Source organism: Centroberyx gerrardi, chromosome 17 (genome assembly GCF_048128805.1).
Source record: "Centroberyx gerrardi isolate f3 chromosome 17, fCenGer3.hap1.cur.20231027, whole genome shotgun sequence".
NCBI classification, from domain to species: Eukaryota; Metazoa; Chordata; class Actinopteri; order Beryciformes; family Berycidae; genus Centroberyx; species Centroberyx gerrardi.
In genome coordinates, this window is record NC_136013.1 from 6,513,545 (window position 1) to 6,530,738 (window position 17,194).

General features: G+C 44.4%; 1 protein-coding gene across 1 annotated transcript; it reads right to left on the reverse strand.

Moving 5' to 3' along the window:
* Positions 1-2,404: 2,404 nt before the first annotated feature.
* Positions 2,405-12,959, reverse strand: hivep2b (HIVEP zinc finger 2b). The gene is made up of 7 exons (XM_071896368.2): positions 12,905-12,959; positions 5,920-9,872; positions 4,941-5,098; positions 4,578-4,753; positions 4,387-4,485; positions 3,163-3,932; positions 2,405-2,987 (listed from the first exon to the last, which is right to left on the reverse strand). The coding sequence occupies exons 2-7, from the start codon at positions 9,814-9,816 to the stop codon at positions 2,553-2,555; spliced, it is 5,535 nt and encodes a 1,844-aa protein (XP_071752469.1). The 5' UTR covers positions 9,817-9,872; positions 12,905-12,959; the 3' UTR covers positions 2,405-2,552.
* Between the last annotated feature and the right edge of the window lie 4,235 nt (positions 12,960-17,194).

Below are 17,194 nucleotides of genomic sequence, written 5' to 3' on the forward strand. Positions count from 1 at the left end.
GATAAACTATTTTTGGAAGCATTCATTTATTTTCTTGTTCCATGTTATGACTGCAGTAATCATTTTTCACCAGAGGATGTCACTGGTATGAGTCTCTTGAATTTTTCACTCTGGAGATCTCTCCCCCCCCCCCCCCCCCCGCCTGCCTCCAAGATAAAATGGGAATGATTTCATCTGAGAAGCTTTCCTTGTGAGCTCTAATTTAAACAACTGTGAATTAGGCAAGGGGAAAGGTGTGGAAGCCATTTTGAAAAGTAGAGTTAAAAGACACGGAAGAGAGAGGAAGCGTGAAATAAGCTGCAACACACATTCTTGGGTTAGAAGTATATTCTTTTAAAACAATTTTGAATTTAATCTTAAAAAGTAGAGCACCAAACAATAAATTCCCCATAGCATAAAAGAGGCACTCCATCCTGACTATCCAGTTTTGATGCAAATAGCTAAACAAGGGATTGGCTACTGAGGTTTTTTCCTCAAAATCTTAGCTGAGAGGTAAATGATTTGTCCTCTGTGTTTTTACAGGGAATTTCTTAGACATGAGAGGCACAATGCAGTTCAGTAAATATGGATACACAATAAAACAAAACACAAACACAATCTGAATACATATGCAAAAGCAAATAAAAGGCTTCGCTTTCCCTTCACATTTTATGAACATTCTGCACCAGTATCACAACAAATAAAATTACATAACCATGAAATCATAGTCTCTTAATAAAGAAAACACAAAATTAAAGCAGTGCACCTGTAAATTTTTTTTTTTTTTATGTAAACATGAGTGAACAAAGTGTTTTCTGATTTTGAAATCCATTCTCAAACTGGTAACATAACCACTTGAAGATGTGAATACACTTTTTTTTTTTAAAAGATGACACACACGGTGTTAGCGATCAACACTGTGCTATTTTCTCCTCCATAAAACCTCCATTACGTCAATTGCAGACATTTTACCTCTTAAAGAGATATAAACAATCCACATAAAAAGTTTTCAGAATTCAACACTGCAAAAATAGTTTGAAATCATAAAAATACACGTATATATACAGAGAAGAAATAATGCATTTGGTGAATGATTAATTACATTTTGAGCTGAAGCACAGTAATAGTCGACCAACTCACGCTCGTTAACATCAATACTTTAGTATTAGCCTACTTACAGTAAGTGATAATGATTTATCCAGTTACACTTGAAATGCAGGAAAATGTACTATCGACTGATCATCGTAGCCCCTTGAATTTGTGTGCAACGTTTCACACAATGAGAAACTTGAAACTTGAAAATAACTGGAATGTTTCAACTCACAATAGAACATAATATGTTTTACTCCTCCCCCACTGACCTAGTCAGTTAGTTATCAAAGATGAAAGGATGAAAGTGCATCGTCAAAACTCATGAAATGCTTATGGTCGTCTGTATAAGAGAAAAAAAAGCTGTCTGTTTAGTAAAAGCAAAGACATGAGATCAAAAGCAATGCCAGCGTGGCTCACTGCATAACTGCATCACTGCTGCATAAGTACAGATATACCATATAAATAGTAGTCAAATATTTACCAGTATCAATAAGTGCTTACGTTCTAATATATAAATACATCTTACAGTATACATAATTACATATTAACTTCCTCTATTTTTGTGCAATAGCAAATCCCATGCATTTTATCAAGATAAAAACCACAACATTAAGAAAAATGCAACATAAGAAACATTTTAAGATTGGTTTACATAAATCAAGCTGCGTCTATCAGCGAAACCGGCCGAACGAATCGAAAGCTTTCCTTTGAGCGAACTCTCCGACGACGACACTCCACGTCTGACAGCTCTGAATAAAGTACCTCAACGTTTTTCCTTATTCAACAAGCTTTTGAAAACAAAATGATTAAAGCAAAATAAAGGCACAGACCCTTGCCGCTTGATCAGAAGCACCAAACCGCACAAGAAGCGTCTACTTAAAATTTGGTCAGACTGTTTTATAGTACACATACTTTCCCCCTTATAAATAGTCTTCATTTACTGCACTACTGCATCACACCTCGATATGATTACATTAAACAACAGTCTATTTTCAAAGTACACGTAAAATACACTGTTTGTATGCATCTAAGAAGGAGTATATGTTAGGGACATTTGTACAGAATTCATAAATATAATTTATGTGCAATTGTACGCAAACTACTATGTCAAACAAAGGCATATTAGCATAATATCTTTCCATATTGCACCTGCACCCAATAATGATTCAATGTTCTCCACCCTGCTGTCATCCTGCCGCTCATCCAATCATTTCATAAAGTCTCTGAAGAAAAGAGCACATCGGACCGGGCGCGTTGCTTCTTCACTGCGAAGGTTTGATCTCCACTCAGATTTAAAAACCGGCTGTCCGGGGGTATGTGCGAGACCAGAGGAAGTGTTATTAGAGTGCCTCTAATGGGATAAGGATGAGGTTATGTGCCTGAAGGGCTGAGGATGACAAGGTTGCAGGTGGGGGCTGCACTCCGGGAGCTGTCAGTTCCTGGATCTCTTCAGAGAAACACAGAGAAAGAGAGAGAGGGTCTTAGTGAGGCTCCTCTGTGGTGATCTTCAGCGAGGCGATGGCTTTCATGCAGGTCTGGACGTTCTCCTCCTGTCTGCTGTCCCTGACGCCGGGGTCAAGGCTTTTCTCCTGAGAGCGCTGAGCGGCCTGGTGGGAGGACAGCTGGTCCTGCTGCTGGCCTCTGAAGTCCTCCCCGCCCGCCTCGGGCCCGTGGACAGACCCCTCCCCGCTGCTGCACCGCTGGCCCTCGCTGCTCTGGGGGCTCGGCGCCGAGGAGGGGGTGACATCAGTGCCGGAGGAAGGCAGGGAGCGCAACATCTGGATGCCTCCGATAGGAACCATGGGGAGCAGACTCTGGGCCTGCTGCTGGGAGTGAAGTGGGAGGTGGCTCAGGATGTTCTGGTGATGAGAACTGGCAGCACTAGGCAGACTGGGAGCCAAGCTGCTCCTTTGATCCTGGAACAACATATTGGCAGCATTCAGAACGGTTTCAACATCGCCAAGCTAATTCCTCAAATGAAAATAAATTACAGTGTGAAAAAAATGCAGAAACATGAGAAATACGGCAAATTCAATTATCCAAAATAAACGTGCAATTGAACAAGGTGCAGAACACCGTCAAGGCACATACCAATTCCATTTCAAAGGCGCCGTGTTGTTGAGCCAAGTCGATCTTCGCCTGATGTCTGGTTTTATCGCCGGTGCCTCTGTGCGGGTGCGAGCCCCTGCGCGGCGAAACGGCCCTCAGCACGACCCTCTGCCTGCCTCGCACTGACGACTCTCGCTTTCCCACCAGCTCCGATCCAGGAGACAGGGGTCTTTCGATGGAGACCGGGGAGAGGTGCTGAATGGGGGTGAAGTTGGGGGAGCTGGGCCTCAGCGGGGAGGTGTCCCATCTGGGAGAGGAGCGACCACGCGGGGAGAGTTCTCTTCTCGGGGACGGGTAACGCAGGCGTGAAGGAGAGGGCTCCCTGATAGGAGACTCCCAGCCAGGAGAGAGGAGGCAGGAAGAGTAAGGGTCAAAAAGGAGGCAGCCTTGGTCTGGAGACAGCATAGTGAGAGAGTCTTCGTCCACGGACCGCTCTCTCTGCTCCGCCGCGAGGACGGCCCGCCTGCCGGAGGCCTGGTGCCGGCCTTCGACGCCCGGCAGAGAGGCGAGGGAGCAGCCGTGGATGGCGGCGGTGGCGGTGACCGACAGAGAAGTGACTCCGCACGGCTGAGGACTCGTGCTTCTGGAACGCAGCTTCGGAGTGGAGTCGCCCTCGTATTCGTCGTCGTCCTCGTCGTCTTCGTCGATTTCGTCCACGTCTTCGTCCATGCCGTCGGAGTCCTCCGCATCTGAGAACTGGTGTTTGGTCGTGCCTGCCACCCCTGTCTTGGACTCTTGCTGGATGTCATCTACTTTATTGATGAGAAGACAAACATCAATTTAGCAGAATTGATCACACTTTGATTCATGCATGCATAACATTAAGGAATCTCACAATATACACTACCAAGTTTGGACACACCTGATTGAATGCTTTTTCATTATCTTAATGCCATTCTGCTCTAAAGGCTTAAATGCTTGAAATTGTTTTTTTAGACAAATATAAATAGTGAAGTTGATCCTATGTATGAATTTCTTTCCAAAGCCTTTGCCTTTCCATCAAGGCAAAGGGCGGCTACTTTAAAGAATCTAAAATATAAGATAGTTTTGATTTGTTTAACACTTTTTTGGTCACTGTATAATTCCATTTGTGTTATTTCATAGTTTTGATGTCTTTACTAATATTCTAAAATGTGAAAAATAGTAAAAATAAAGAAAAATGCATGTGTCCAAACTTTTGAGTGGTAGTGTAGTTCGGTATCTTACCATGCTCCTGTATCTCGGTGTCATCCATTGTAACTGACACACCCAGCTCAAGACATTTCTTCATGTGCGCCTTTGACTTCATATGTTTAGTCAGGTTTCCTGCAGATGGATAAGTCATAAATAAGTAATAAATAATCATCCATAGATTCAGCATTGGTCATTTTAGTGTAGAAGACTTAGGGAATGCCCACCTTTAGTTTTAAAAGCAAAGTTGCAGACCCTGCAGATGTACGGTCTCACGTCTGTGTGGGTGCGGATGTGTTTTTTCAGCATGCTCGGCTTCTTACAGCGGATACCGCACTCCTCACAAATGTATTTCCCCCGGCCTCGACCTCTGACATACACATAGTCTTCGTTGGACTTGTACCTGAGGGATGGATACAATCTTTTTACCTCTAATGAAGAAAATAATAGTCCTGAAAACATATAAAGGGAAAATAGCATAGCCCTTCAAGCCCTTCCTTCATAAATCATTCACGAATATCATAATATAACTACTGTATTTGCTGTCAGGACAAATGACAAGTATCATGATAAGTAATAGCTTGACTGACCCTCCCTCGAAGATCTTAATGCGTGTTGGCACTGTTTGGGTTGTGGAAGCCTCCCTCTCTTTCCACTCCTCCTTGGCGGTTTTCACTCGGCAGCTGATGTCTTTCACCTTCTTCCCATAGGTGACGTCCACCTCTTTGAGCTCCGGTTTCCTCTGCAGCTGAGTCAGATGAACAAACATTTTGTTAACATCCAGTTTAAGCACAGGCGATATCGACAATGTAACGTGATGCTTCCAAGAGACTGTATGTTACACATGCAATTACACAGTGAGAATTGCACACATGCATAACTCTGCTGTTGTGGAAAAAGCTTGTGTCTCCAGTTTTGTGGATTTTCGTGTTTTTTTCTTGAAAGCTGCACTAGGCAAGATTTTAAAATACACCCATTTTATAAACCTAAATTGCAAATTGGGGCTGCAACAGAGAAGAGTGACCCATCCCCCCTAATTGAGACACCATAGATTCACCCTATTCGCCCAAATGAAATCCTGGTGTCTGGTATTTTCACTGCCAGGAAATCTTGGCGCACAGACAGCGATGAATCGAAATACAAAACTTTCTCGTAAACAGCAGTGAGAGAGCGCTCCGTCCAGAGAGAGCTGGACTCACCAACGATGGCTGAGCCTCCTGCCAAAACATTTGGAGTTTGCAGTTTGCTGACATGATGTTACATTATTTCTGGGTAATGAAGTCTATCAAAAACTATCAAACTATCAAAGATTCAAACAGTTATCTCTCGCTGCCACTGGGTGCCAAGGTGCAAAGTTGCCTAGTGCAGCTTGAACTAAAAGCTTTGCATGGTCCTTTATGGGCAGAGCAAGTTTCATGACACTAAAGCCTATGAAAACCACTCAAAGCCAATTAAAAAATGTCATAAATGCATGTTTATTAATCTGAAAATAAGGCTAAACTGACATTTTGAACATGTGAGGAAGTGGTATGCTTTAGAAACTACACAGACAGGGGATCATTTTCTCACCTGTTCCATTGTCTGCCTCCATAAGATTAAGGAGGAAACCAGTTTCCCCGTGCCAGGCTGACACATGGCAGCCACAGTGTATATAACCTTGTCTCCCCTCTGTTTCGACCGCAGGAGAGCCAGGGCGGCACTGGTGCTCAGATCGGGGGGGTTGGGGTTGTGGGGACTCACACACCAGGTGGCGTACACGGAGGAGAAAGGAGCGTTGCTGTGAGAGCTGCTTGGCTTGGTGTAGTTGAGATAACACCAGCTCACACCTGTCGTTGTGCGAAGACTTGGAAACTGAGATAACAGTCTTGAATGCTCGTCTGAGATCAGGATGTCTTGACTAGTAACCAGCTGCGCCACCATGTCCATCTGCACCCTTTTCTCCATGCCAACTTCTTTCACTTCACTGACTGATATCATGGAGTACGGCGGGGAGCTGGTTTCCAGAGAGCTGCTCTCCATAGCTGATTCAACGCCATGGTCAGTGGTCTCTGTCGCTTTTTGCTGAAGTGCGATGAATTTGCTTCTATGTGAGTCATCCTGAGCGTGAGGTGTGGATGTACCCTGCATCTCTGACCTGTGACCTTTCTCTTCAGCCAAATTACATTTCCCCAACTCCACGGCGCTCAACTCCTCCACAATCTGACCAAACATTTTTTCCTCTTTCACACGTTTTTGCTGTTTGACCTCCATGAAAATGTCCAGGCTGCTGGCTGGGGATAGCATGCGTTTGTTTGCGCCGCCGCTGGAGGCGTTAGTGGTTGAGATAGTTCTGGAGGTCAGAGACAGAGGGATGCCTGTCTTGAGCTTAGCGGATGACAAATCGAGGGCTTCGACACTGAGGGTGTGCGTCGAAGGTGTCCTTGTGTAACCTAATATGTTATGAGAATCAAGATTTCCAGACAGACGGGAGATTTGGTTCTGAGAGGTGACTGTAGTGGAGCTAACACCGTCATACTGATTGTCAAAAATCTGCGATACAGTAGTGTATGTAATGCTACCATAAGATGGCACGTGAGTCTGGATTCTAACAGGGACTAACAGGCTGGGATGGGACAGCTGGGGGCATGTATTCCCAGTGGCAAATATTGGCAAAGTCTGTGGCAGCAGCGCAGTTGCAGTGAATGGAAGGGTGTTGCTGAGGTACTGTGGAAACACATGTGATGGGACTTGTGTTAATTCAGCGTCCATATTCAGTGACTCCTGCCGCACCAAGTTGCCCCTCCTTCTCTCCTTCACAGCGGAGTGGCCAGTGCTGATGTCCGCGTGTCTAACTTTGGATGTTGGAGAAAGGCTGCCATAGTCAAATGATATGCTGCGTACCTCTGGGAACTCCTTGCGCAAGTTGCAAGGCGCCTGCTCCGAGGAGGAGCGTCTCATTTCATGTTGTTGACGCTGGTTGAGCACAGAGAGGGAGTGCCCGCTTCCCGGCACAGCTAAGAGCTCTAGCGGTTTGCCAAATTCATCCTGCCTGGCCGGGGAGACCGACTTAAAGCTCTCCTCCCTGTCGAAGGAGAAGGTAGAGCTATAAGATAAGTTGCTGTCTTGGCTCGGACTGCGGGAGAGACTGGTGCAGGCAGACTCGAAGCTAGATTCACCAGAGGAGTGCTCAATGTCAGCTAAGCGTAGCCTTTTCTTCTTTGGAGGGAGCTTTTCCGGGGGGAATTGTGCTAAAGTTTCGCTCCTTTGTGGCCACTGAAACTCCTCCACGTGCCTCTCAGGCTCCTTCACCTGCACCTCTGGAGCTTTTTCTGGACTGTCAGGCTCTACTGTGACCCTAATTTCTGGGACTTGTATGTTGGGCTGTCGCACTAGTTTGGGCCCCATTTGAAATGACTGGCCTAGTCTACTATCGCTTCTTTCCATCTCGTACGTTTCAGTCGGCTCCATAGATTGAAATGAAATATTTTCCTGCCTCTGCCCATGATACTTGTAAGATTCTGACTGTTCAGAGTGAGGCCTGTTTATTGAGTTTGTGTGTTGGATAACAGAAATTACATTCCCTAAGGTTTTTCTACCAGAAATTTCAGGGCTCATGGATATCTCCATGTCACATCTGTCCATCTGCGTTTGCATACTTGGAGAATGTCCTTTCGCTAGTGCTATAATGCCCAGGGCACCTTGGCTAACTTGTTTTGAATCATAGTCCTTGGTTGAGTCAAACATGTCCTCACACTGTTCATGATGGGCCTCATATTGACCTGGTAAATCCTCCTCTTCCCTCTTCTCTTTCCGACGCTTCCGTGTTGCCAGCTCCATTGCGTGTCTCTGATGGCTGATATTAGACGCCGCAGAGGGGTAATTTTCCATTTCCAGTCCTGAGGGTGAGATGCCACTCTCAGTCATCTTTCCATGGCTGTCAGTGTCTGTGTGTCCGTCATGTGCAGAGAGTTCGAAAGCAGCCTGCCTCCTGAGTCTCCTCATGCCCCCGGTGCTTGTCCTCTCGTCAAAAGAGTGGCTGCCTCTGAGGGCTTGGGGCATACTGAGACAGACTGCTGAGGATGTTGGCATCGAGTTGCTCCTGATCAGAGGCCCCATGTCAGAGCCGCTGTCTAACTGCGGCTCTTTTACCTCCTCCCTTGTGAATGACTTTGTGTTTATTTTAATCGATTCAACAATGTCTTTTTCTTGGGTGAAAACGCGGGAAACGCCTTTCTCCGACCGCTTCCCGGTGTAATCGCTCGAGTCCGTGCTGCAAGCCACAAAAGCCGTTGCCTGTTTAGGGCTCGGCCTGTAACACTTCCCAAACATAATTTCTTGATAGGACTTGGCGTTTGTATTGGGAGGGCCGGTCTGGTGCTCGGCACTCTCAGAGCGCGAGAAGTAGCCGGAGTCGGTGCTGCCCTTGCTGGACTGACTAGGGAGGGAGAGATTTTGGTCAGAGTCGCTGCTTCTTTTCTCGGAGAGCCGGAGTGCAAGCCTCTGTTTGATGGTGCAAGATTGAATTGCACGGCTAGCCTGAGCAACAGCAGGAGGTGCATTGATTTCTTGGAGCTGGGATGAACCATCCTGAGCTGACATCGATGTGACTCCCTTTTTCTGAGCAATGAGATTTAGTACTTTTACAGCAGTGTTATCTGATCCCTCAACTGGAGAGTCCAACAGCAGCAGCGGGTCATTGAGAGTGTCCTCGTCCGTGTCTGTGCTTTGCTCAGCATCAGAGTATAACTCTCCTTCCCCTTCAAAAGACCCCTGGTCTGTATTGGCATTGTAAGAACCAAGTTCTGAGAATGGCACTGTTCCAGCTTTGACCGAGTGAGCATGGGATTTTCTGTGTTTGTATAAATTACTCTTGGTTTTAAAGGAGAATCCGCAGGGGACACAGGGATAGGGCCGTTCCCCAGTGTGGGACCGAATATGTTTCTTAAGCACACTGGGTTTGGCACATGCCCTTCCACAATAATCACAAACATACTTCCCAGGCTTTTGTGGTTTCTGTTCCATCTTACACACAGTCTCTGATAACTGATCCATCCCTGAATGGGAACACTGTTGGAGGACCTCGGGCAAACTGGGGGACTTCCTGTGGGAGGCGGATCCACAGCCGCCTGGGGACTGAGCGCAAACCAAGTGACCTACAGCTTTCTGTCTGCCAATGGGAAACGGCTTCGCCCCCTGTAGCGGATATGAAGACAACTCATAGTCTTGATGGCTTGTGGCGTGGGGCTGGGAGTGCTGATCTTCTAATTGCTGTGATTTCCCTGAGTCAGACATTTCTTTGAAACCACATGTGTTTCTGCTCTGACCTTCTTGCAGTTGTCGGTGCCACCCCTTGCCCTCCAGCTCGACGGATGGGCTTCTCTTAGTCTGCGCAGCCGTTGGCTCTGCTGTGCATTTTTTCTGTGCAACATTTCTGTCCTGACCCTCTGTGGAGCTTTTCACCCCTGCAGTAGTTTCAAGTGACTCCATGAATCCAATGTCACCTTCTTTGGGATTGATTTTCAAGGACAATATCTGTTATGTAACTGTAGTAATATTATCATTCATGTGAATTGATTGCAGGGAAGGGTCATCTGAAAGAAATCACAGATAGACAGATTGAGAATTAGTGGACTCAAATATCTAATATGATGATAATCTGATATGTCTGTGCATTAGCATAGGCTTAGACAGTCCATGTAATAAAACAATAGTTTCTAAGTTTCAACAAAAGGAAAAATAACCATTATGGCATGCTTTGATGGATGAACAACAATGATCAAGATTGGGACCGCTGAACCACACATAAGGAGGTTATAAAGAAGGAAAATGAGGAAAAAAGTCAACCGTCAACAATTCCACAGTTAAAATTGAGTGTAAATCCACTCCCTGAGAGTGAGGGCTATTCAAGGCTGTTTCCCAAAAGTCCTCCTAATAAAATTGGAGTATAAAATTCATAATGAGCTCCATTCACAGCAGGAATGGAAAAATCAGTCTCTTTATACCAGCCTCTAAAATACCTACAGTACCTCATCTTACCCCTGGCAGATGCCCTACATTTACTGGAGCCTTGTGAGTGTGTATGTACGTGTGTATGTGTGTTTTTAGGCGCATGCACATGTGTATATCTGCGCATGTGTGTGTGCATTTGTTTTGTGTGTGTGTGTGTGTGTGTGTGCACAGATACTGTAGAGCTGACATGAATCTGATAGGGATCTAATCCATCCCCACAGCACCATCCTCTTTCAGCGAGCTTTGGAGAGACTCAAAATGAACTCCTTTTCCTTAAAGTGATATTTCACTTCTATTAGAACATTTACATTTTTAAGTGCAAATAGCTCTATATGAGTTAATAAATGGTCAACCATCAACATTGGTTTCTCTAGGAACCTCAGCACCACTTTCTTAGATTTTTTTGGAAAAACTAGTCCAAAAATACTGCTTTAACACATCTATGAATAAGTAAACTTGCATCCAGGTAATATTTCTTTATTCTTTGTCCTGGATCTAACTTTTCAATTTCAGTTTCACCTGTTTGCAGCTATCAATATTGAGAGCTATAGGGAAAAAATCTTCTACACTTCAATAGAGGTTTGAATGCTGAAAACTGAAAATGGTCTACCCAAGTAAAATACTTTACATTTTTTAAACACTGCAGAAGATGGAGGACTTGATACCAATTTTGTAATACTTGTGCTATAAAAACAACTGTTGTGTTAAAAACTAGAAGTGGCAGCAACACAATTTCAAAACATCCTACTCGCCCAGTGACCCTTAAAATGTCTGAGTGCCAAGTGAGCTAGAGTGTGTGTGTGTGTCTATGCATGCCAATGCACATAGGTGTCATTGTTTACAAACTAGACCCAGAACAGTCATGTTAACGAAATGTCAGATCATGAGCCTGTCGCTATCAAAGAAACTGTACTACCTGCACCCCACTTTAATGTCATACCTGCACAAAATGCTGAAATGTTCTTCTATAAACATATTCCATTCAGTCAACACTTTTATCCAAAGCAGCGTTTTCAGTATAGTTGGCTCCAGTGGGAGTCGAACCCCTTAACCTGTCTGTGTTAGTGCTATACAGTTTACACACTGAGCCACACAGGACCACATACTGTACATACCCATGCAGGACTCACAAAAGCAACAATAACACTCATCATTCCCTGGATAAAGTGGATTGGTGTGCCACTACACTTTACTTGCATACCATGGGGATGTGTCTCTGAGGGCATGTCATTTCCATCTTCTCAGTATCAAAGGCTGCGTCCTCCCTAACGAGGTTATGTAAGATTATCTGGTTCAAACCCTCTGAGTTCCCCTTAATTAGGACATCCTCCGACTCTCGCTCTCCCTGCCGCTCTTTCTTTGTTAGAACACCACACACTCCTCAGGCATAAACCAGAGGATATGAATCCAAGGTGACTCTCAAGATGCCGAGAGATGCATAAAAGCAGCTGTGAGCATGATAATCCCCTATTCGCATTTTGCGAATGGCAAAATGCCTCCTTGGCTCTTTACATATGGCTCAATAGCTACGCAGTCAGACGGATTTGAGGGCTTCTTCCTGAGGGGGATACAGGGGAAATAAGGCAGGCATATGAAGGATGGGGGGTGGGGGGGTGGGGGGGTGGGGGGGGGCGGCGGTGGGGCTGCCTCGGACTGGAGCGGTCCATGTTCCAGCGGGGAGGTTTACAGAGGTAAACTAAGTGGGGTGCCTGGGGGTAACAAAATTCGGAGGCCTGGTAGGGAGCTCCCTTTCAAGGTCGGTCTGACCTCATTGCTTAGTTTCCATCCTCTCCCGGCTGTGAGAGGAGGGAAGGGGAATATGGGTGCAGAGTGACAGAGAGATAAGACCCTCAGAAACAATGCATACCTTTGAACTAAGCTCGATAGAGAGGGAACAGAGCCGACACATTCAGCCCCTCTCCTGAGTCACACTGACAAGTCCACTCAACACGCTGGAGTTTTTCTATAGGAACTGTACCCACGGTCCCTTTATGGTGAATTTCCTCCTGCTCCTGGTAACAAACACTAATCTACACAAAAATATGTGACACAGCAGCAATGACGTGCCACAACAGGAGGCAGGTGGGTGGCAGTAGGTGTGTTTCTGGATGACTGTGGGCAGACTGTGGGTGATTATGTGGTACAGTATGTTCGCATGGATGGACAAACGACTTTACGGCTACATTCATGTGGACAGCGGACATCGGTGAAGCACATCCTTTACCGCTTTCCACATGCCAGAGGACAATGAGCAAACAAATGAAGGCTATGGAGAGCATCGTTATGCCACTGCATTACATCATTAGAAGCTAAGATGGCCATTAAAGGGAACAGGCATGAAGCCTTACACTGACAACAAATCCATAAATATCATCCGTAAATGACCGGCTTCAGAGGACCTGGATGGTCTAACCCCCTGTGATACTGTAACAGCGGCACACAGCACATAGCATGCAGAATGAATCAACAGTGCTCAGTATGACATAAAGCACACAGTCTGATGGGAAAAAGGCTCCGCTCATACAGCAGCTGACATTCAGATATCAAATATAATCCTCATACAAACCTGACATTTGAATAGTCCCCTGTCCCATATCGACAGTCACACGTGACATTCCTCATATTGCATAGTCCATTTTTCCATTCTCCTCATGTCTGGGTAACAATAATGAAATAAATTAGCAAGGTAAAGTCCCATCAGTCATGAAGCTGCTGGCTGACTGGGTGTACATTAGAAGATCTATTGATGCGAGCTAGTCACCAGAGAAAATACCCAACCGTGACGTGCGGACCCAGGCACAAAAATAGCAAAGGGGCCCTGGGAGGGATTACACAACAGCCCACGTTTAAGGACGCTTTTCCTCTCTCTGTGTTTCAAAGCACAGCAGCAGCTGCCTCACACTACACACAAAGCGGCGAGTCGGATATCACGAAGCAAAGGGCTAAACATCGCCGTCCTAGACAGCCACAATTCATTTCAAGAGTCAGTGATTTAGTTTAATATCAGCCAGAATTTGTGTCTGTGTGGTCTGGATGAAAACAGACACAAATTCCTTTAGGTACACAGACTCACACATCTTCCAATACCTATTTAAATATACAGTAATAAATACACAAACCAGTGGGACAGAAAGTGTGAATAATACTATATGGAGAGCACAAGAGGAATTCAAAAAGAGACAAGCGCTTTGAAAGAAACTAATGGCATGGTACAACTCTGAATATACATTTATCACAGAGCGATTATGTTCAATGTGTAGACTGACATGAATTAAATGAAAAGGCAGCATGGGGCTCGTGAGGATGCTGCAGAAATGAGACATGTTCTCTGAATTACAAGACACCCACAGCCTGTTTAGAGCCAGTTCCTCCCGTCACGACAGGATTCGCTTTGTGAATGGAGAGTCGTGATGAGGGTGTCATTAACATGGCAAAATTAGGACAATGCTGCAGATTATGTGCAGCTGCAAACCTCATCCTGTCAGTGAGATGTATGAGTTCAGTGTGAGATGGTGTTATTACAGCCTCGACATTAATGTAACAACTTTGCAGCAATCAGTACTTCCTGATTACATCATTTCACAAAAAAGGAAATAATATGCTACTATTATTATAAGCACAAAGCTGGAGACTCTGTTGTCTTATTCTACTGTATATTCAACAGTAAGTTTTTATTCACAAATTTAAATTCTCCTCTTGTAAACGCAAATGTATTATATTTAGGATTGTGATTAATTACTTAATTAAACCATTAAGACTTGTTAAACAATAGGAAAACAGACTTCTGCAATAGCCACTAACTCTTAACCTTTATATTCATTTCTTCTCCTTTTATTTATTAACTTTTTTTTTTCTACCTGTAATTTATTTTTTACTATATAATGCATCATATTTTTCATGGAAATTATTCATTTTATCTTCTTACTGTATTATTATTTCTTACATCTATGTTATGCCTACTGCTGCATCTGGAAAGCGTTTGATGAACTCTTCTGCAATAAAAAGAAAGGAAGAAAGAAATCCTTCCTGATCAACAAGCTATTTAACCAATTTGTATGGGTAACATTCAGAGGAAATGTGAGCAGGACAGGCAACTAACTCTCTGATCCACAGGTCAAAATGATCAGGTCGGGTCAGGATGATTCGAAAATTCAATAGCCAGACAAATAGCTTTTTAGATTAGAGGAGACTGGTTGTTTACCTGTCAGAGCATCTTGTAGAGTACAAGACAAACAGGCAAATTTGACATTTTGAATAGATTTTTAAATGATGTTTGGGTATCTGCCAAAGTGGCTGGAAGAGTAAACTACCTTACCTGCAACAATCTAAATTTAGCAGCGTTTGTCTGGCAGTTGTTGTTATTTTTTGCCCCTGAACACAACACAAACCAGGTCTTTTCCCAAATACAAACAATAACCAATATGGTCAGCGTCCACCTCTGTCATTTGTGTGAAACTTTGGCCTTTCAACACAATACAATTTACACAACTATAAATACTTGACCCGCTTTGACCATCCTCTTCAGTTTCACTATGTGCCTTTGGGTGAGAACAACTGGGTGCCTCTATGAATAGGAGTCCTTGGATATGGGTTTGCACCAGCTGTGCTTACTATGGTTAAGGGAAATTTAAGAGAGGCTTACTCGTAATGTAAAGCCTAACACAGCATGACAAAGGTTTTCCTGCTGAACCTTATGTAACAACTTAAAGTCGGACTTAACATCTTGAAAGAGTTCAAAATCCAAACTATAATTTCACAGCACATTTCCTTTAGAAAACAGCAACACAAACTGTGCCAAAAAGCAGTGAATGCAGAGCCTGTGTATCGGTGCAGTCCTTCCACAGTATGGAATTGCAGAGAGCTATTATTAGATATAGCCTATAACAAGCCAAAGATGAAGTTGAAGCTAACTAACTGCACTGCAGCTGAGATCCATTATGCTGTATTCAGTATCTAGAGGAGCTGCACTAAAATGGCTGATACTCAATGTGCAGTGAAGGTCAAGTCGCCCGTCTCTATAAATATAATGGTCTGTCCCCCAGGATGTTCCACACTGCTTGGCATTTCCACTATCTAAAGCACACGGCTCTGCTGACCGCTTCAAATCTGCCACAAATTTGCATGTGATTGAATGCCACACATGCACCCTACTACTAGCAAGCCTCTAATGATATTAGTGCTAAAACAGATGGGAGGGGAGAGTGAGAGTGAGGGGGGGGGGGGCAGGAGGGGGAGAGACAGAGAGAGAGAGAGAGAGAGTGAGAGAGAGAGAGAGAGAGAGTGAGAGAGAGAAATGTTTATGAATGGAAGGAATGAGGTTTTCCTCCCTGCTGGCTGTAGTGGCTGTCATATGTCTGACTGAGATATCAGTGACAAGCGATACTGAACACTGCGGACTGAATAAACGGGTCACACAGATGCCAATAAACACTGTATAAACAATATGTGTCATTAATCCATTCAGCTATTCGGTCACTTTTTCATTAATTACCCAGTGAATTCTTTCATTCATTCGTCTCTCCTGAAGTTAGCCTCCCAAAAATAAAGGCATGCTTGAGCCATTATCACAGCAATACCTGAAAATAATCTGACATAATTGTGTGTTTCCATAGCAACAATGCCAATGTCTGTAATGGTTTCCCAGTTCCTGACTACATAATTACTTACACAGTTTAATGGCACCGAGACTGCAAAATGACTGAAGAAACGGGGCTTAATTCATGTCAGCCGCTCAGTAGATCAATATGTGATAATGATTACTGCTTTAGAGTTGTAGGAAAATGCAATAACAGGTTAGGCCTTTAAGTAACCTGTTGTAATACTGAAATGAAAACAGTTGCAGTGCAGATAAGAATAAAGGAATTTGGGGTATAATAAAAAAAAAAATCAAACATCCTGTGGGTCTATAAAATAAATACTGCATTCATTGTTCTTTGTCTGTGGAGCAGCTTCAGATTTTACATTTTAATGATAGCTTCAAGGCATAGTTCTCTGGATTTGGGCTTTTAGTTTGAGAGTTTCTGGTGTTCACAAATACTGATTCAGCTGGTCGAGACAACAGGAATAATATGCATTCTTAACATTCAGAGGTTTCCACTTTCAGTCCCTTACTTTGTTATAATTTGGCAATCCCACTGTATGTGCAATCCATTGTGCATCTGGCCACATCACTACAGCTTCCCCCCCCCCTGTTGTTGTTGTTGTTGTCGTTGAGGGGATCAGTTTTCATATGCAGGTCCAGACTGGGGATAGCCTGCTGATGGGGGGAAACGCATGGACGTGAGAACCCCTTGCAAACCCCCCACCTTCACGTCATGGAACATTTGCAGAACAAGGACCTCCCACCTTTAAGGCGTGCAACAGAGAGCAGACACAACAGTGAGATCTGCCCTGCGCTGTGCTGCTGGACCCACAAGCTCAGGTGACAAATAGACCTCTAACTATAGGAGCGGTGCGGGAAGGAGCATAGTCACCTGGGAAAAAAAATAAATAAAAAAAAAAGTCATTTCCTCTGTCCAACCTGCAACGACGAGGCTTACCGGTCGTTTTTACAACATGCAGATACCTTCATTTGACCTACATTTTTCAGATGCATTGTCAGTGCAAAGGGGGGCCGGTCTCTTCCTGGGTCTGCAAACGCTGTCATCTCGTGGGCGCGCGGTCAGTGCGCCGTGGGCGTGCTTTAAAATGGCTTGCACGCCTGTGGTGTCATTATAGGTGTGGACAGCAGGGGGCGCTGTAAGGACACACAGACTGAGCTGACCAGTGCAAAATTAAACCTGACTGACAAAAATGTGATGAAAGCGTGATTCATTTTAGGATGAATGAGTTATAAATCCAGTAGGCATTCTCTTGA

Coding starts and splice junctions, on each gene's coding strand:
- hivep2b (XM_071896368.2), bottom strand. CDS start 9,816: ATGGAGTCACTTGAAACTACTGCAGGGGTGAAAAGCTCCACAGAGGGT. Junction 4,754..4,940: donor ATTAAGATCTTCGAGGGAGG/GTCAGTCAAGCT, acceptor TCCATCCCTCAG/GTACAAGTCCAACGAAGACT. Junction 4,486..4,577: donor CTTTGCTTTTAAAACTAAAG/GTGGGCATTCCC, acceptor ATCCATCTGCAG/GAAACCTGACTAAACATATG.